At 35.2% G+C, this 21,069-nt stretch overlaps 1 protein-coding gene across 1 annotated transcript in view; it reads left to right on the top strand.

Annotated features, from left to right (window-relative positions):
- The first annotated feature begins 5,014 nt into the window (after positions 1-5,014).
- LOC148945214 (uncharacterized) overlaps positions 5,015-21,069 on the top strand; it is an 18,161-nt gene continuing 2,106 nt past the window's right edge. Inside the window, exons 1-4 of the mRNA XM_089098976.1 lie at positions 5,015-5,207; positions 10,825-11,074; positions 16,702-16,840; positions 18,288-18,454. Coding sequence (XP_088955102.1) covers positions 5,065-5,207; positions 10,825-11,074; positions 16,702-16,840; positions 18,288-18,454 — 699 coding nt within the window. The 5' untranslated portion in view covers positions 5,015-5,064. The remainder of the gene's footprint in view (positions 5,208-10,824; positions 11,075-16,701; positions 16,841-18,287; positions 18,455-21,069) is intronic.

The following is a 21,069-nucleotide window of genomic DNA, read 5'->3' as shown; positions in this document are numbered from 1 at the left end:
CTTGAAATCTATTTCTCCCTTGACTTTGGGTAGGTTTCTTATTTCTTGACTTATTTTAGATTTTTCTAACTCTTGCCTAAATAACTTGTAAGTTTTCCTCATTCTATTTATGAACTCTTGATTTAATCTTCTGTAGTATTATAGTATTTTCGGGACTCAATGATATCTTCATAAGGTATTCTGAAGTCACCGCCAAATAATAAATAAAAAGGACTTTAATTAGTTGTCTCTTAATAAGTAGTGTTGATTATGTTGGTTAGATATGGTAAGAATTGATCCCAGTCGTTCCTATTGTCTTTTGTGTAAATGCTTAAGAAGTTCGAAAATATTTCGTACCTATATTATATCTTACCATTGGCTTGAGGTGGATATGGAGATGTCAACAATTTCTCTACATTAAGAAAATTTATTAAATCTTTTGTTATCTTGGAAACAAAAGTACTTCCGTTTTCGCTTATTACCCTGTGAGGTATTCCAAATTTTAAAAATAATTTCACCAATGCCTTGCTTGTGGCATACGCGCCTTGATTTTTTAATGCTTTGGCAAAAGTCAATAAGGAAAAGCGATCTATAGCTGAAAGAATACCAGTATGGCCTCGGCTGGAAACAGGCAAGCCTCCGCTGGTTCCATACAAGTCAAACGAAATAATATCGAATGGGAATTTTGCTACTGGGACTCTTCCCATTGGGGGGTTAGGGTAAGCTTGGGGTTTTTTCTCAAGTTACATGCTTCGCACCCACTTACAAAGTCCTTAAGCTTTGGTAATGCCGACGGGACGTAAAAATGTTGTTTTAATTTTTGGACAGTTTTAGTTATTCCTAAGTGTCCGCCTGTATCCGAATGAAAGAATTAAAAAGCAGGTATTACTAAGTTTTGGGGTAACACAGGAATTATTGAAGTTTGGTTTCTATTTGTCTCAACTGTCACAATTCTGCATAGGATTTCTTCGTCAAGATCATAATAAAAATTATCTATTTCTTTTCTAAGAGTTTTGAATTTATCGGGTAACTTATTATCATTCATAAAATAATTAATAAGCACTAGAGACATTTCATCCTTATTTTGATTTCTTTTCATATTTTCGAAGGATAAGGGACCCTGGCTATTATCATTTTCTTCTATTCTCTTTTTGGCTTTGTTTTTCTTGTATTCGCGTTTACTCTTAGTATTGATTGCATTAATTTCTTTTTGCTCGGCTTCCGACGGGATATTTTCATGGAATCTACTCAAATAATCACAAGGTGCGTTTTGTTTGCCTTTTAAATATTCGAATTCGTAATCTAGGTTTTGTATTTTCATAATCCATCTAGCTTGAATTCCAGTGGGGTTTTTGATAGTGCGTAAGTATTGCAGACTTTTATGATCCGAACGTAGCTTAAATTTTTGCCCAACTAAATAGTCTCTAAACTTGTCTAAGTGGTGGACTATAGATAGTAGCTCTAAGTTATCGTACTTTTTGATTTTTCTATACGGTCCAGAGTATTTATTGGAAAGTTTTTTGCCTTCAGCTTTAGCTTCATTCTTTAAGTAGACGCAATTTCCTATCTTGAAATCTATTTCTCCCTTAACTTTTGGTAGTCTAGGTTTTGGATTTTCATAATCCATCTAGCTCGGATTCCAGTGGGGTTTTTGATAGTGCGTAAGTATTGCAGACTTTATGGTCCGAACGTAGCTTAAATTTTCGCCCAACTAAATAGTGTATAAACTTGTCTAAGTGGTGGACTATAGATAGTAGCTCCAAGTTATCGTACTTTTTGATTATTGTATACAGTCCAGAGTATTTATTGGAAAGTTTTTTTGCCTGTCAGTTTTAGCTTCATTCTTTAAGTGGACGCAATCTCCTATCTTGAAATCTATTTTGTCCCTTAATTTTTGGTAGGTTTCTTAGCTCTTGACTTATTTTAGATTTTTCCAACTCTTGCCTAACTATCTTGTAAGTTTTCCTCATTCTATTTATGAACTCTTGATTTAATCTTCTGTAGTATTATAGTATTTTCGGGACTCAATGGTATCTTCATAAGGTATTATGAAGTTACGGCCAAATAATAAATAAAAAGGACTTTCTTTAGTTGTCTTCGAATAAGTAGTGTTGATTATGTTGGTTAGATATGGTAGGAATTTATCCCAGTCGTTCCTATTATCTTTTGTGTAAATACTTAAGAAGTTCGAAAATATTTTATGCCTATTTTCTATTTTACCATTGTCTTGTGGGTGGTATGGAGATGTCACCAATTTCTCTACATTAAGAAAACCCATTAAATCTTTTGTTATCTTGGAAACAAAATTACTTCCGTTATCGCTTATTACTGTGGTATTCAAAATTTTTAAAATAATTTCGCCAATGCCTTGCCTGTGGCATACGCGCCTTGATTTTTTAATGCTTTGGCAAAAGTCAATCCGGAAAAGTGATCTATAACTGAAAGAATACCAGTATGGCCTCTGTTGGCAACAGGCAAGCCTCCGCTGGTTCCATACAAGTTAAACGAAATAATATCGAATGGGAATTTTGCTACTAGGACTCTTCCCATTGGGGGATTAGGGTAAACTTGGGGTTTTTTTGAATTTAAGAGTTTTGACTTTATCGGGTAACTTATTATCATTCACAAAATAATTAATAAGTGCTAGAGACATTTCATCCTTATTTTGATTTCTTTTTATATTTTTCCTAGGATAAGGGACAATGGTTATTATCATTTTCTTCTATTCTCTTTTTCGCTTTGTTTTTCTTGTATTCGCGTTTACTCTTAGTATTGATTGCATTAATTTCTTTTTGCTCGGCTTCCGACGGGATATTTTCATGGAATCTACTCAAGTAATCACAAGGTGCGTTTTGTTTGCCTTTTAAATATTCGAATTCGTAATCTAGGTCTTGGATTTTCATAATCCATCTAGCTAGAATTCCAGTGGGGTTTTTGAAAGTGCGTAAGTGTTGCAGGCTTTTATGGTCCGAACGTAGCTTAAATTTTTGCCCAACTAAATAGTGTCTAAACTTGTCTAAGTGGTGGACTATAGATAGTAGTTCTAAGTTTGTGGCGGAATAATTACTTTCGCCTTTCGACAGAGTTCTGCTTGAGTAGCATATGACTCTTTCTTGTTCTTTCTGATCAGAGGGTCTTTGTAGAGGATCAGAATTTTCTACAGATATTATTTGAGAAAGAATTGCACCTATGCCCTTCGACGAGGCATCAGTTGTAACCACTAATTGTCCGTTTTGAAAATTTGGTAGCGATAATATTGGTTCAGATATGAGTGCCTTCTTGAGACGGTCTAAGGAAGTTTGAGCTTCCTGGGACCAAGGAATATTTTTGGAATTCCCTTTAGTTAATTCTGTTAGGGGTTTCGCAATTTGGGTGTAATTGCGTATAAATTTTCTAAAGTAACCACAAAGACCTAAAATTCCTCTTAATTGCTTCTTAGTTCGAGGTTGTCTATGATTTTCGACACATTTTATCTTGTCGGGATCTGGGAATATTACTTATTAGCCGTTCAAAATTCACCCTAGCTAAGTGTACCCAGTTGGTTTCTAAGCTTTTGGAAAAAATTGGCTTCGTGCTTAATGCTGAAAAATGTGAATATTTAGTTTTCAATGCTAAAAACCCAAGTAGTGATTTGAGTTGTAGTTTTTTTTTCACTTAAGCTGGCTCCTGCGTCGCTTTGGCTCGGGATTAGTATCTGCTCTTCTATTTCAGCTATCCGTGCTAGTGCACTTGCAGATATTAAGAATAAGCTTAAAGCAGGTTATGCTAAAATTGTCCCAAATCGCGGCCGACATTCTCGTAAGGCATTGGCTAAACTCTATTCTACATATTGCGACCAATCCATTCTTTTTCTATCAGGTTTGCGCCCATTTTTTAATACTAGTGATATGCAGGATATTAGAGTTTTGTATTTCCGTTATTGTAAATATCTTTTGTATTTGCCTCGTTGGTATAGAAACCGTAAGATTATTCGAATGCTTAATGCAACTGATATATTGACATCATATAATAAGTTGGACTCCAAGTTAAAAAATGAGGCCTGCAAGCGATTGGGTCCTTTCCTCTTGTGCGATTGTTCTGATTTGCATTTGTAGTTCTTTATATTGATATTGTTTTGCATGTGTTTTGTTTTGTATGTCTTTACTTTTTATTTTCTTTTGTTACTCCACTTTTTTATAATTGTTAGTGGGTCAAAAATAAATTATTATTATTATAACAGTGTCCTGCAGATTTGTCAAGTATTTTTCGCGAATATTCAAATCCCTCTCATTTTCGATATCAATTGAACGTGCTTCCTTTGAATTGCAAATCAACCCGTATTTTTTCCGCTCTTGAAATCTGTCAAGAATATTTGGAAATGCTCAAGTCTTTTGTTCACAGGAACAAAGAATGTGAAGCTTTACAAAATACGACTTTGTTTTTGCTTAAAACTCATCAAGTTGGTATGCGAATATTAATCATCTCTTTTATTTGGTGTTTTAAAGGGATATCTGATTGAGAATAAATTGCACTTTTTCTTTCCTCATTAGGAATTAGATAGGAGTTTGAAATGGGAAATAAGATTTATTTTTATCAGCATGGCTGTTCTTTTTTTTCGTTAAAACTGAACGGAAGATTTAAGTTATTTTTTTTTCTTCTCAGGGTACACGATAAAAACGACAGAGGAACCATTAATGAGCTCAAGATACACTTTAAAGTCATTGAGTCATTAAGATTTCTTCATTACATATTTATGTTCTTTATTGTTTGTAGAGTCTTAGGAGAATTGCTTCAGAGCGCTGGTTCCAAATTTTGACAAGTTGCAAAATAGACTAGACATTTATTTGGATTATGGTTGCTTCCAGTAGCTGAAACTTGTTTTTAACATAAGAAATGGTTTAGCTAGTAATAATGGCTTTTTTATTATCTCTAATGTTTATGCTCCCTGTGTAATTTTTTAGTATGTTATTTCTGTGTTCTCCAACTACTTTCATACATCAGTGAAAAAAGGGCAATTTTGATATCATATCATAGCTGATATTCAACTCTTTCCATCTGCCAAACTATATTTTTGAAATTTGAGTTCCTTTGAAAATTTCAGGGATAATGTCTGACAATCCTGAACAACAGCTGTCTTCAACATTTGCTGCTAGAAAGATCTTGAGTCGAGAGAAAAATTCTCCAATCGATGACTTAATTCAAGCTGGAATTGTCCCACAACTAGTGAAGTTCCTAGAAAGAGAAGAAATGTGAGGTTCATTTTTATCTTGTTTTAGGTTAATACAAAAGAATATCGTGGAAAATAGGACTGTGGAATCTATTAAAATGAATACATATTGTCTCAATGCTGTATCCAGGAGATTGAGGGCTAGGAATTTTGACCCCCCCCCCCAAATTTATGTTTGACTCATAAAAACGTACCAAAAATGTATATATAAAAATTTTGATATGTTTTTTGAAGCTTTTTTTTTTATTCAAAAAGTACTGTAGAATTCAGTGTACATAGGGTTCATGACTACCAAAAGATGTTGATCGGTTTAATTCAATGTGCCAATATTGTGGTTTTATTTTGACGAATTAAAAAATTTCGTCCCCTAACTTTGATGTAGCTTAGGGATTTACGAGGTTGTGAGTCATAAACGTCCGCCTATTATTGCAGTGTAGAAGTTTGAAATTGGAGCACATTATCTAAATTTTCACACATTTACTACGTTTGTTGCTTGATATCTAACGAACATGTCTAACGGCGAAAAGCAGTTTGAACTTTTGAGCTTGCTGTTGACGAGCTAATACTGATGTTGCAGCAAAGAAGTCCAAAATGTGACATATTTTATTTACTGTATTAATGCACGCATAATTACAACAAAAAACGAAGCAGTGTTAAAAGTTAAATAGCCGTTATGGTCCTTCTCTTGCCGCCGCTAACTTCTTCTTTGTGGTCGTCATGCCTATTGCTTGCAAGAATATGAATAAGTATTTGTTATCATGCCTGGACTTTGAGGGCTATAGAATTCCCCCACCCTTAATTTTTTTTTAGCAGAATTAGAAAAAAATGTCTTTCTTTTTTTTGACAAACCCATTATAATTGTCAATGGAGTTGTGTGTTTTACTGATGCCTCGTGTAGTTGACTCTGTGCAACCAAACCCATTTAACTGAATCACTCTTTTAACTGAGTTCCCCTGCAACTCAATCCCATCTAACTGGATCCTAGTTCGACTGAACCCCCGGGCAACTGAACCCATGTAACTGAGCTCTCGTGTAACTTAATCTCCTTTTAACTAAATCAACTTCTATTTAAATCAGGTCTTGTTTGAATCAAGTCAATCCAAGGCCTAAGAATAAGTTTGAACTAGCACTGATTAGAAGCTTAAATTGCTTCCCGTTTCGTTCACAGTTTCTGACTTATAGACCCATCTTGCTTACCCCAGAACTTTTCCAAAGTGAAAAAAACTTTCAGGAATTGGTCTATTGTCAAAATGATGGCCCGATAAATATTTACTTTGCAAATTATGAGCTCTGAAATTGAAGCTCGTGTAAGAATTTGAAAAGGGGCTTGTGAAAACACTGGTTTTATACCCGTGAACCTAAGCTCCTTCAGCTTGACTTTTGAAGTTACGTAAAAGCATTTATTGGGCTCATTCCACATAAGATCAACCGGCCAATGAGACCCAGTTTATAGATTCTGAAAAAATCTTTGTAGTTGTTTCTGTCTTGTATATCATAGGCAGCGCGCTAGCGCTGCCTAAGTAAAGAACGATGTCGGCACAATGTGCTGTTTTTTGGTTCTCCATACCCGGGCACTTCGTATCGAAGGAGTTGTCGTAGAAACTTCGAAAAGGGCTCGTTCGATTGGAAATTAGAGTGGCTAGTGCCCTTTTAATAGTCGAAAGGGATTGGAGGGCAACTAGCCCACCCCCACGCGCATCATTCCCCCAAACAAATCCAATCAAAATTGTGAGATAGCCATTTAAGATAAGATAAGATTTATTGCTGAAAAATGGCTATCACAAGCCCAAAAGGGCCGAATTCGCCCTTTAGCGTCAAATACAGCGAAAAAAGAATAACAAAAACAAACAATCAAACAACAACAGCAAATTATAAAAGGGTCAATGTCAAATACGTAAAAACGTTAAAAACAAAAACAAAGTACAAAGTAAACTCATAAAATTAGAAGGCCAATGTCGTCAGCAAAAATATAACAACGTCAAACGTCAGCAAACAAAAAAAAAACATAAGTTAGTTGGTGACTAACAAACATAAATATAAAACCCCCAAATTTGCAAATTGGTCATTAAATTAATAACTATGAGGTAAAGAGTGAGTGAGGGGGGGGGGGGCAGCGGAGATTCAGTGGTTGGAAATGTCAACTATGTAAGGGATAAAAGTTCTTCTATATCTTTCCGTGCAAACTCTTATGGGGGCGAGAAGGAGGATTTTTGTTGACACAGACCGCGGGAGGCAGGGTCGAAGGGGTGAATATTGACCGGGAAAAAGGGGTGTTGTTCGAGGGTTATGAAGGGCATTGTTAGCAAAACACAAGGTAATTTTTGCTCTCCTTTCCTTAAGGGTGACAAGATTAGCTCTCCTAAGTAGGGAAATATAAGGTACTTTACCCTCATTGAAGATAATTCTTAGGCACCTTTTTTGAACTGCCTCTATTCTGTTCGACCATTCAATGGAGATGCCGGGATGTCGAACTGGCCAGGTGCCTTCAAGGACTGGGTGTACAAATGAGAAGAACTTGCTGAATTAATGCGATTTAGGACATTAAATCTTTTTGAGGAGTTTAAGGAGGGAAAATATGGTATTTGTACGTTGTGAAATATCCTTAATATGACAATCCAATTTTAAGTCGCTTGAGTTGGTAACGCCCAGTAATTTCATAGTGGTAACGGACATTTCAGGGGGGATTGGACAGGAGAAAGAAGGAGGAGTTTTAAGGAAATTAATAGTAAGAACAGTTGACTTTAAAGGGTTGACTTTCAAATCATCAGTAAGAGCTGCGGCTGATATCGATTCCAAGATGTACATTGGGTTGCTTTTGGAATTTTTGGAACATGTCTCTAAGACAGTTAGATCATCAACGAATTTCCATCTATCCGGGAAATAAACACCAAGGTTATTTATCATTGTAAGAAATAAAATTGGACCTAAGAGGGCTCCTTGGGGCACACCATTATAAATTGGGAGGGGATCAGAATATACATTCAGGTATTTCACGAGAGGAAAGATGTAATTATTCTAATTAAATATGGGTCAACTTGAAAGTCATTAGATAGCTTTTCTAATAGTATAGTGTTATTGATTAAATCAAAATATTTTTGCAAGTCAACAGCAATAACATTGAGCCGGTTATTGGGTTTTTCGAGTGTTTCATACAGTGTCCATAAGGTGAACAAGGTAATGGGTAGTAGATGTAGAGCGGAGGTTTCTGAATTGTCTTTGGTCAACAATTTGTTCAGCGTAGTTTATTTCCATGTAGAAAATATATTTTTGAGGAGGATACTCCCCCACAACCCTCAGGGCAGGGGTTTTAAGTTATGCCCTGGGGGCATATAAGGTTTTTATTGAAGGCGTTATCGTAGAAACTTCAAAACAGGCTCATTCGATTAGAAATTCAAAGGGCTAATAATTTGTGTCCAGATTTTTGAAAGGGTGTATGTGGTTAAAAATTGCTGAAAGTTTTTCTCCAGCATGCAAATAGCAGGCCAAACTATAAAGTCTTAAAAACTGAAAATATTTAAAGTATTATTTTCTTTTTCGCTGTAAAGACTATGTCAATATAAAACGAACAGAAATTAATTAAAAAAACTTTTTCCACAAAATAAGTTTTTCAAAGAAAAGTAAAGAATTCCATTAAACAAAAAATGAGCAAAAATAAAATCAAATAATCTACCAAGCGTGAAACTACCACAAATCAGCATCGATAAATAAATGAAACCCAAAACGAACAGAAATTACAATTATTAACCGAGTCAAACTCAAAACGAGCCGAAATTAACATAAGTTGGCCGCAAAACCCCTATGCCTTCCCAAGGCTTGAACAAAATTTGCACTTTACTGAAAAAATATAAATGTTTTTACTTTTATAATTTTAATAAATCAAATAATATCAAAATTTTGATTATTAAATATCAGTAGATGTATATTAAACTGACAATGCACATTCATTTGCATTTTTCATTTGTATATTCATTTGTAAAGTTCATGACTTGAGTCATAGGTCAAACTGTCAGTGCACATTATCGAGAAGAAAAACACCAAGGTAAACAAGTTTTAACGATTTTCAGACATGGGAGGTAAGGGAGTCTTCAGCCTCCATCCACTTCTCTGTTTAGAACAGAGCCATTTTGCAAGGACCGATGTGCGGTTGTGCTCTTTACCTTTATCAACTCATGGTTTTGTCTAAAACCAAGTAATTTTTTATTCTGTTCAGGATTAATCTAAAAAAATACTTTCAAAAATAGAGTCCCGAATAAGGGTTGAGTTGGACTTGGTTTAGTTGAATGGGGGCAGAGATGCACGAGGGTTCAGTTATATCGGGGTTGAGTTGCACGAGGGTTTAGCCGCACGGGGCTCAGTTAAACAAGGACTCAGTTTTGTAGTAAATAGGATCAACAATATTATTTAGTCGAGTAAAATTAAAATAATTTAAGAATACTCGTTTTGAAATCTGAAGAAACTGGATATGTGGATCAGATAAGAAAAACTCTCGAAGACTTATGGGATAAGATATTGACGCCAGAGCCCAGAATTGTGTTTGGGGAATAAAGTATAAAAAAATAGTTAAAGAGCAAATGCCTTGAGCATTTGCTCTTTGTAAGTTTACTATTACCCGGTACTTTGGAACGGACTAGATATATTCACTTGTAAGTGTTATTTATTGATATTTGTCTGTCTGTAAATGATTAGTCGAGCCATATTCTTATTGTATTCGTTAAGCCAAAAACATATATACAATCAAGATATAACGTAGATATCCTCGTTCTAGGCCCAGAAAAATCTTTTCCTAATTGTAACTAGCCTACTTTACCCCTTGCTAGCTCGGTTCAACGAAATCAGTAAGTTACGAGGCTGGATATGGTTGGTCGAGTTTGTGCAGTTAATTAACACCGGTTCGTTCCACACCTGTTCAAGGCGCTACCATCTGAGAGAGATTCCAGTGCTAAATTTTTCTCAAAATAATCGCTCTTAAAAAGACCTTGGGTACGAATGAATTATAACATGGGGGGATGAGCTGCATGAAGGGTCAGTTGAATGGGGTTTAGTTAAATGAGGATTCAGGTGCGCGGGGTTCAGTTACACGATGGCGTAGTTGCAATACAACTGTCATTACGTTTTGTTACTATCACGGTATTTTTCATGTCGTACTATTTTAATTACGGAATATTTATAATTTTTGTTATTACTGTTTTATTTATATGAATCGCCAAGTGTCTATATAGGTAGTTTAAAAAAACCGCAAGGATAAACCAAAAAATATAGAAAATTTTCGAACCAGTTGCAGAAATTCAATTGAAATATACGCTAAGCTATTTTCAGCACACGGAAAAAAAGTGGGAAAACTGTGAGAAAAAGAATGTTTGTTTAAATAAACTGTGAAAACACAAAATATAACAAATTAATCCTGAATAAAAAGAAATAATATCAAAAGAAATAACTTCAGGTATACAAAAGGATGAATATTCAACATGAGATCTAAACCTATTTCTTACAAGTGTCTAAACCATAAGCACTTTGTTTAGCGTATGAATTAGTTATTTATTCGACACTGTGTACATTTGTAATTAAATTGCGTGTTAATTGCTAATTGACTCTTGAGGAGGGAAAGAGAGAGCATAAACTGATGGATTTTTTTCTTTTAGGCCAGAACTTCAGGTTCAAGCTTGCGGGGCTTTGACAAATATTGCTTCTGGGACTTCTAAACAAACAAGAACTGTAGTTCAAGCCATAGATGTGTTAGTGTCTCTTCTTAGTTCTCCTCATACGGAAGTTACTGAGCAAGCTGTTTTGGCTATTGGAAATATAGCCGGTGACGGTGCTGCTTTTCAAGGTGAAGTTAAGAAGAATAGCGTTATACAGCCTCTGTTGAATTTGATTAATACGACCAGCCCGGTGAGTTACTTTCTTTAATTTTAATCCTAGTTTTCATTAGAGTGTCAGATTTAATTTGTTTTGGACTTTTAAGTCAACTGATCTATTCATCGATTATACATAAAATCCGACAAAGAAGAATGGATACAAATTTCTAAATAAAAAAAGAACCTTTTATATACTTTTATACTCTTTGATTCATCGTGTGTTTTTTGTTTATTATCTGTGTTTCATATTTGGCACGGATCCAAGTAATTAATACATATGATTGAAAGTATCAAAGTAGCTTCTAGTGACATTATAACTGAAAATAAAATTACCTGTATGTTTACCTTTTTATTATGCTGCTGCTGGGCAATTTCCTTTTTTAATTCATCTGGGTTTCGCTTCTTTTTTAAACTGTTTAAAACTCTGTAAAGCCGTGCATAATCTTATTCAATTTTGATTATCAACTGATTTTGTGGTTTTCGGGGCTTTCTTTAGGACACATAGTCCCTGAAATAAACTAATTGACTCCCGATCTAATAATTTTAGTCACTTAAAAGGGCACTAGTACTTTTTATATCTGTTTGGACGAGCCCTCTCCCGATCTTTTTGGGCCATTGGTTCGATGCAATCTCTCCTAAGAATATAAAAACAAAACAATTAAACACGAATCCATGATCTTTGTTCGGGCAGAAAAACACAAAATTCTACATTTTTACATATGGGAGCTTGGAACCTCTATAGTAGTGCTTTCTGATTGGTCGAATCTGGTGCTGCATTTTCCATTAAGATTCCTTGACTTTTGGGGTATATTTCTTCCTTTTTTAAACATCAGGGAAATTTTCTCGGGCTCGTAGCTTTTGGTGGGTTGTATTAAGTTTAATAAATTTTATATAATTGGGATCAACATAACAAGCCAATGTTTTTTATGTATCTATTCTTATCGAAATTCTTTTTTTTAGAATTTTTTATATTATTGGAACGACTTGCTCCTTAGGCTACTTATATTTTGTTACCATAGACTGTTTGATGCCAGTCAAACTTATCTAATATTGAATTTATATTGAATTTATAAATTCCAAGCCTTAATTTTATTTCTATTCACAAACTGATATTTAAAAAAATCTATGATAATCAGTTCAGTATGATATTAGTCTAGCTTTCTTTTACCGTCATCAGGAGTTGTAAAAATGGTCATATTTGTTACTGTAGAAGCTATAAGAATTAGGCTAATAATTTTATCGTTAATCGTAATTTTTATTCGGTTGATCCTAGGATCTATCACTTCAATTAGGTTTGAGATTAATTTATTGATCTATTCAAAAAAACAACAAATCAAATTAAACAAACATAGCCACTACTAGAAGGTCAAATAACCTGTGTGTAGTAACTTAATTAATTAATTAATTCACATAATCAATAACATATTAATAAATACACTGGCGAAATAAACATATAAATGAAACAAAAAAACTAAACCTTCACAAGGGACCTGCTCTCATCCTGCATCTCGACTAAGTAGGAACTTTTTGACCTGTGATTTAAATTAAGAAACAGATACAGAGCGTGTAATGCTGTCCGGGAGGTTATTCCAGAGGGTTACACTTATGTGACGAAACACATGAGCTGATCTCACTGTATTTCTCTTCTCATAATACTAGCTTATCTGCATTCCTAGTATGATAAGAATGGTAATCAGAATCAATAGAAAAAATATCCACAAAATAAGCTGGTGAAACACCCTTTAAACATTGGTATAGCAGTGTTAATAACTGGTGATCCCGTAATTGACCAACATTCAAAATTTTAAAATGCGATCAACAAATAAGTGTATTACTAAAATTAGCACATTCCCCAAAAATACGAACTGCTTTGTTCTGAATCGTCTGGATTCTTCTATAATTAGCATAAAAATTTCTTGCCCAAAGAGCACACGCTTATACAATATAAGGTTGGGTAATCGTACCATAAATAATCTTTATGAGTGAGACCAGAAAAAAAAACGAAAACGACGAAATAAATCTAGGCCTCTTGCTGCCTTGGAGGATATAATTTCACTGTGTTTCTTTGAATTTGATTTATATTCAAAATATTTGTTAAAACCAAGCAGATGAAAACTTCTTTTTCATCTGGGTTATCTGATAATTTGCTCTTGATTCCATTTTGATATTTCTCAGGTCGTAAGTTTGGAAAAAAAAAAAATTATAATTAGATTCAGAATTTATTCTAATTAGAATAAAATTTCTTATTTAATTTTTTTTTGATAAGTCTGCTCTCTCTCTGAAACCGGCTAGAAATACTTATGCTTGTGTCTAAGCTGTCATGAATGACTAAAGAAGCTCATCATTATCATAGGCAGCGTATCATTATTGCCTATCTATTTTTTCTGACCAAGGCGTTTCGTATAGAAGTTGTTGAAACTTCGAAAACAGGTCATTCGATTGGAAATTGAAAGTTCTAGTGCCCTTTTCAAGAGTTAAAAGTGATGGGAGGCCAACAAGACCCCCCCCCCTTCCACACCAATCAAATCCCCAAACACATCCAATAAAATTTTGAGATGGCTATTTTGATCAGCTACGTTGGAAAGTCCAGTAACTATGTCTTTTCAGATGTCACCACCCCTACACAGCCCTTGGGGATTATTTACTGGACCTTTGAACCCTTCTGAAGAAACTTGTTATCTTAAAATTATGATCGGACAACTTTAGGGGGAAAAGGAGTGTAGGAGGGGGCAAAAAACTTCTGGCAAAACTACAAAATTTCACACTTTTGCAGATGGGAGCTTGAAATCTCTACAGTAGAGTTCTCTGATATTCTAAATCTGATGGTGTGATTTTGTTAAGATTCCTGGACTTCTAGGGGATGTTTTGCCCCTTTTTCGAAAATTGGGCAAATTTTCCCTGGCTCTTAGTTTTTGATGGGCAACACTAAACTTAATGACTCTTATATATTTGGAATCACCTTAATAAACTGATTCTTTTGATCCTTGCTTACAGTTCGTTGCCACTAACTATTTGTAAGTCAGGACTAAATCAATACTGGCAAGAGTCAACTTCCCGCACCTAAATCCACAAAAAAATTATTAAGTAGATAATACATATATTTTCTTGGCTTGTTGCCATATATAACCTTAGATTTTTTCTAGAGTTCGTTTGATCTTAACCTGAGACAATCTAACTTGTCATTTTGTGTTGCGCATTCGTGCTATTAGCATTATTAGTCTATTGGAAGTGATATTGATATTGGTTCTGTGATATTGGAAGTTATTAAGACGCGAGTTTTATTATTTATCGTTTGATTTTCTTTATATGCTGTGTTTAATTTATCTTAATTCATTGTTTTTCCGTGGATGAAGACTCTCGGACGTGGAGTCAAAATATTCGGATTTTTATTATTTAAAGTTTGTTGGTTTTTTTTCATGGCTTTGTTTACATATTATACCCGTTTTCTCTCTATATTTACATTTGTTACATTCTTATCTGTGTGGAGGGGTGGGGTCCACAAATTCATCTCGTGAGAATATTTAAAAGAAAGGGATATCGTATTGAAGCGAAGCTTGGTGAGAAGCAAGATCTAATGTCCTAGTTATTCTTTCAGGGGCTCAGGACCTGGCCTTTGTGGGAAAAGGAAAGAAAAAGCCCCCTAAAGTCTTGTCATGAGGACACTTAGCTGAAGGAGGAATCAGATATAAACTAAATTTTGTTAGAAGCAAGAGAAACTATCATTGTTTTACGTTTTCAGAATCCCTACCCTGTTTGACAATTATGTGAGAAGATGGCCAATAAATTTTCGTCATCATGAAATCTATTAAATCGAGTGGTTGGGACTTATCATACTTGGCCGAAAATCAGAGCGCCCGTCCTAATTTTGCACGCCGAGAAGTTGTACTTGATGCTATTGGAGAAAAGGTGCTCCTAAATTTTGGTCATCAAGAGATCTATTAAATCGAGGGGTTGGTCTTATCATACTTGGTCGAAAGTTAGAGTGCTGGTCCTAGTATTGCACGCCGAGAGGTTGTACCTGATGCTGTTGGAGAAAAGGTGCTCCTAATTTTGGTCATCAAGACATTTACTATAAATGGTTGAAAGATTTTAACGAATATCAGTGGAAAGTAAAGGGGTCCGTCGGAATCAAAACTTGTTGGTTTGGAACGGGAGCTAGGCTCATAGCTGTATCTCGGGGTCTATGCATGATCCAGTCTCCTTTGAAGGACGAGGGCTAAGACATCAAATTCGATTTTCATTAGCCTAATTACGAGGATTAAATCTTTAAAATCTTGTCAACAGCTGCAGTCTTTGTGTTTGGTACCTTTGGAATCAGGGGCGGACACAGACTTTATGACGGGAGGAGTGCGGTACCAAGACAAAGCTTGGGCTCCCACATCAGTAAATTTGCCCCACTGATCATGTAATTAGTGTAATTTTCAGCTATCTGGGAAGTAGCATGTGCCCTTTTGTTCCCTCTCCTAGACCCATCCGTATGCATCCCTATCACAGCAAAGGCATCTGGTTTTCGAAAATCTTTTGCAAGTCTACTAATGTTTGGACTAAGAGAGCAACTCTTTCTTTCGAATTATAAACCCTCTGTAAGGCCCGTAATGATGTATGGCTGTCCTGACTCGAATCCGTCACTTATAGGGACACACAGACATGAACTTGAAAAAATTCACAAGAGAGCCTGCGAAATAATTCTTGTGCCGAATTATAAAAACTATGAACAAAGCTTGAGCCAACTCAAGCTCCCAACCCTGGAGGAAAGGAGGCATGAAATGCTAATGTAGTTAAGAGCTGACATCCTGAAGTCCTCAATACACCGAGATATCCTTCCTCCATTTACTTCAGAGACCCACGCACACAAAACAAGGTTGACAACTCTGAAAGAGGGAAAAAAAACTGTTGGAGTGCCCACCTACACACTTGACAACAAGAAATCTAAAATCCTTTGTGCCCTACTACGTCAGATGTTACAACAATAGTGTCATGATGTAGAGGTGATGGTTCATCATTTGTGTTTTTCTTGGTGTTGTGTCTTTTTGTGCTTTAATTGACGATACCCATGTTATTGCTGTGTGATAAAGGGAATGAATAAAGATTATTATTATTATTATTATCATTCTGGCCATTCACGTTATCAATATTTATTAAAATGGTCTGTTGGATCTTATTGAAGTTTGGTAAGAACTAGAGGCTAGGGATTAATTTGCGGTTTGGCTCCAGACATAAACACTATATGCACATCATTCATGAAAAATACTAGCAATTTCGACAGCCACAGGATTAAGTGATATGATGATATAACTAAAAACAGAATATAAAAATAGTTAGTAACAATTAAGACAGCAGTGGAGTAGTAAGATAAACGTAAATGAGCGTTAAAAAGGGTATATTTATGATAGACGATATTAATTTTTTAAATCAAGATTTGGTAGCTCATATTCTCTTTTTACTACCTCTTCGGCCAAAAACGCGCAATTACTTTTCTATGAAATGTGTTTTTAATTACCATGATGAATTTTATAACCCCTGTTCACATTCTGAATATAGCTGAGGGCAAAGTTATTACTGATAAATCATAAAGTAACTAATTTATAAGTTACTTTACTTATAAGTAAAGTAACTTATAAATATTTTAGGTTATTCTTGTTAATAAGGTGTTTTTTTTAGATATTACTTTTGAGGAATGTTGCTTTTACTCTGTCGAATCTATGCAGGTACAAGGATCCTCGCCCGCCCGTCTGGCAAACCAATAAGTATCTACATGGTCTAAAGCACCTCCTTACGTCTAACGATCAAGAAGTTTTAGGTTAGTCCTTTTATCTTAATTTTGGCTGGTAGGATATGTAGTATCTACATGGTATAAAGCACCTCCTTACGTCCAACGATCAAAAGTTTTAGGTTAGTCCTTTTATTTTAATTTTTTCTGGCAGGGTACGTAGTATCTACATGGTATAAAGCACCTCCTTACGTCTAACGATCAAAAAGTTTTAGACTAGTCCTTTTATTTTTGTAATTGCATTGGTTTACTGTCGTTCTTTGACAAAAAACGAGAAAGTGTAACGAAAAAAAAAAATCAAGTATCTTAAACGAGGGTAATTTCCAGCCAGTGGAAAAGAAGCAACGTAAAGACAATCCTCATATTTCGGCAAGGGCTTTGACTAAACCGCGCTTAGCACTAAAAAAATTAACCCTCGATTTGGTTTCTTGTTTATTTTTACATTTTTTTTTCTTCGTATTTTTTCGTTTTTTTTTCTTGTCAAAAATCATGTAGCCAGTGTAGTCTTAAAATATATTTACAAACGTAACTATTGTAGAAATACGGACGTCAAAAGACAATTTGATTTCTAGATCCAATTTTTATATGGCTATTCAAAGCTATTTTGAACTTTTAGAAAATTAAGAATGATTTTTAAGAACTTGCACGCTCAATAGGAATGGGCTCATGAAGTTTGCTTGAATTTATCTATTTAGTAGTGTTCGATTGCAATTAGTTTCGATTAAAATACTACTATATTTTAATTTGAAGCAAACAGGTAAATGCAATCAAAAGATTGTTATGTACCTTTAAAAGTTTGAAAAAATACAAGAGTTGGACCGTTGACCTATTTTAGGATGTTTTTTTTGTATCAACTCTGTGGAATTTACCTTTCCCGGTGGGCACATTTATCTAAGCAGTGGTTTTTTTTTATTGTATATCTATTTTGTCTAGCATATATTTTCTAATGAGATACTACGTTTTCAACTCCAAACTTTATTCGAATGTTCAAAACATCAGTGTTCTTATTTTTGAGATTTTTACAGTCATAAATCAAGTATTAGATATATTTAGAGTGCCTCTAGTGCTAAGACGAGGAGGGGAATCAAGTAGTTTGCAGCCCTTCTATTCTGAATACGTTGTACTGGTTTAAAAATTATAGAATTGCTCCTGGCTTTGGTTCAATTTGTTTCCTCTTTTTAAAAACAAGTTTTTATTCAATTTGCGAAGATACCGTGACAAGTTTGATGTGATTGCAATACGGAAGCGAACGCCCATCGTACTGCTGGTAGAGCAAGGGGTATAATCATTCATGCTTGTGCTTGAAAAGTGAATTCTCTGCTCCCACTCTACTCTGTTCTGCAATGGACAAAACCAATGGGCTGTTGTCGCCTCAAGTACAAGGAAAGGATTGAAAAGTACCCATCACTTAGTAGGTATTCATATTTTTTCTAGTTGATACATGTTGGGTTCTATCATACATTCATATTCTTTCTAGCTCATACATGCTGGGCTTTATCGTACATCTCAGATTCGAGTACCAACCAAATTAAGCTAGTCGTTGATGCTGGACTTGTTCCCCAACTTATAAAGCTACTGAAGAGTGACGAGACTGCCATTATTATACCTGCACTCCGTTGCATTGGCAACATTGTCACTGGAAAGGTAATTCCCCCCTACTTTTTTAAGTTTTCTTCAACTTACACCAAACATTCAAAATGGTTTCAAATATGGTTTTATGCCTTCAGGCCTGTAATACCTAGAAATCTATTGCTGCAGATATACATCACTACAGTTCTGTATATTTTATGGTAAGGGATCCAAGAAAGTAATTCAAAACTACTATTTTTAAAGGGGGGCGCATGTATTCTTGATTAATCGTCGTGATTAAAAATATATTGCCTTGAGAAAACCACGGATAGAAAAAGAAACTTTTTATGAATCAGTATTATCAAGTTTGTTTCAAAGAAGTGATAGATATTCAGTGTCGAGCAGCTGAAGCTCCGCTTATCACAATACATAGAAGAATCTGGAAATTCAAACGATTAATCCAAAAGTTTCCTCTTCCACTGTTATAAGCCATTTCTGTTTGTGATTTTAGCCCAGTTTCTCTATTATTATTTTAAGCATGAGGTAGACGACTGTTATCACATATGCTTTCTTTATTTTAACACTTTTTGTTAAAGAAACTAGAGCTCCCCTTTTAGAGCCCCTTTCTTACCAGCAATATTAGAAGGTTGGCCCATGGCAAATAAACACACTTTTGAATTAAGATTGAGATGTATTTAACGATCATTAATAATCCTTGATGAGCTGATTAAAGTGTATGACGTCAATTTTCCGTGCAAAAATTTGGTCATGTTACACCCCATTTTGGGAACTTTGATGAGCTGATAACTTCCTTTTGAGGTGCATTCTGGGAAAAAAATGATAAAGATTCCTTGTAAAATCAAGCTTAATCTTGACTCGGTATAAAAATGATGAAGTTCACCGTGCACTAAGTCCTCTCTTACTGACAACTCTTTATCTGAAGTGCGGGCAGGAAACGTGTAATGATTATCAATAAGCTCAAAGAATGGCAAAAAGGAGGCCTATGATAACTCTTATGAATCCCTTTTCTCCACCAACTGTTTTGCAGAAAAGTAGGTATGTTGCACCTCTAAGAAGTCCTAACTGGGTGTAGGTTCTATTCTACGGCACTTTGTTTGCTTATCTGCATCCCGGAGGAAGAATGTGGATCCCCTCCGATATTCCTCGTATTATTCCCAAACTAACTTTTTATCAGAAATGTTTTTATTTGAAACAACGCTGAGCTGGAATAATTTTAGAATCCGGTATCATTACCAAATCCAGGTGGGCCATTTCCCCCTTCAAAACCGCCCAGCCTATCGCCAACTGTTCAGTTTAAAGATAGGGTATTGCGCCTTTTTTGAAGCTCAATCATATTGAGATTTTTAATCTTCATTATTGAAACCCCTTGCTTATGTCTGAACCCTCGCTCGATTGACAAGCAAACTTGGCTCGGAATCTCTGCAAGAGCCCAGTCACCCGCGGTCTCTCGTCCCGATCACCACCAATTCCTTAGCTCGAAGTTAGGCATGTTGCACTTTGCTGCTGGTGAAATCACGCAAGGATTTTCAATCGGTGGTGTTGAAGCCTTATAATGGACTTGTAGCGAAACCTGCTGCCGAATTTTTACCAGCAAGGCAAACGTGTTACACCTTGTTTAAAATGGAATCACCCAAGGATTTTCAACCCGCATGTCACTAAGTTTCTTTTTGTGCTAAAAGTTCTTAGGGCCATGGCAATTCAAATCAAACAAGAAAATTCACTTCTAAATAATTGATGTAATATAAATGAAGGAAAACAAAAATCACAAAATTCTACTTCTGTTTTCCATTGTCAAATCGCGAAATCATCCTAAATTTTTAATACTTGCATTGACATTCATCACTCATTATATTCACCAGCCCTCTCTCATCAAACCTACGCTCTCCATACCTTAAACAAAAACCGCCTTTCCTGGGCTTCCTATATTCATTCACGCAAACTTATAACGTAAAAATATGGTCTACAGTTTCATATCTTTCTCTGAAACCTGTTTGAACCTTACTAAGCTCTTCTTTCCTACATAGCCATCTTTTTGAACTACTATCTTCTACCTTACAAAATAATTTTTCTAAACTATCACGTCAATGGATCCCTTTATAATTACCGTGGCCACTCTTATGTCCCCTCACATATAATGGAAACATCGTCGACAGAGTCCACTTATTCTGCCAAAAATAACTCATCTGTAAAGTAAATGTGAAGAGTAAAGACACGATTTGAAGTAAATATTCTATTCCATTTTTCTACACTGATGTTGTTATACCATCTAGACCAGGTATCGATGTTCCTTTCATCTTTTTTAATGAAGTCTACACTTCCCTTAGGTCCACTAGGTCTATAAGGCCATAATCCACCTCTTGCGATGGAAAACAAATTCGTTTCTGAAGTTGATCTGAATAATGTTCTTGCTGACTACTTCCTCTCTCCTGCTCTTCTAAATACTTGGGCTACGAAGCTTCCGGAGGCTAAAACTTCTCTTGGTGCTGTCGTATTACCCCCTAAGTTCCTGTCAAAACGATTTCTTATCCTTACTCACAAGCTGTTTTACCATTTCTCGATCGCTCTCCTTCTCTTTATCCACTTTATTTGTCTTCAACGACTTCTTGTATTCTTTACGGAGTTTACTGTATAATAACCGATCTTTCTTAGCGTACAATTGTTGTTTAATA

The sequence above is a fragment of the Artemia sp. Qi Xiang Cuo genome, chromosome 13, assembly GCF_049724085.1.
Source record: "Artemia sp. Qi Xiang Cuo chromosome 13, ASM4972408v1, whole genome shotgun sequence".
Taxonomy (NCBI): Eukaryota; Metazoa; Arthropoda; class Branchiopoda; order Anostraca; family Artemiidae; genus Artemia; species Artemia sp. Qi Xiang Cuo.
This window is presented reverse-complemented; position numbering and strand designations above follow the sequence as displayed.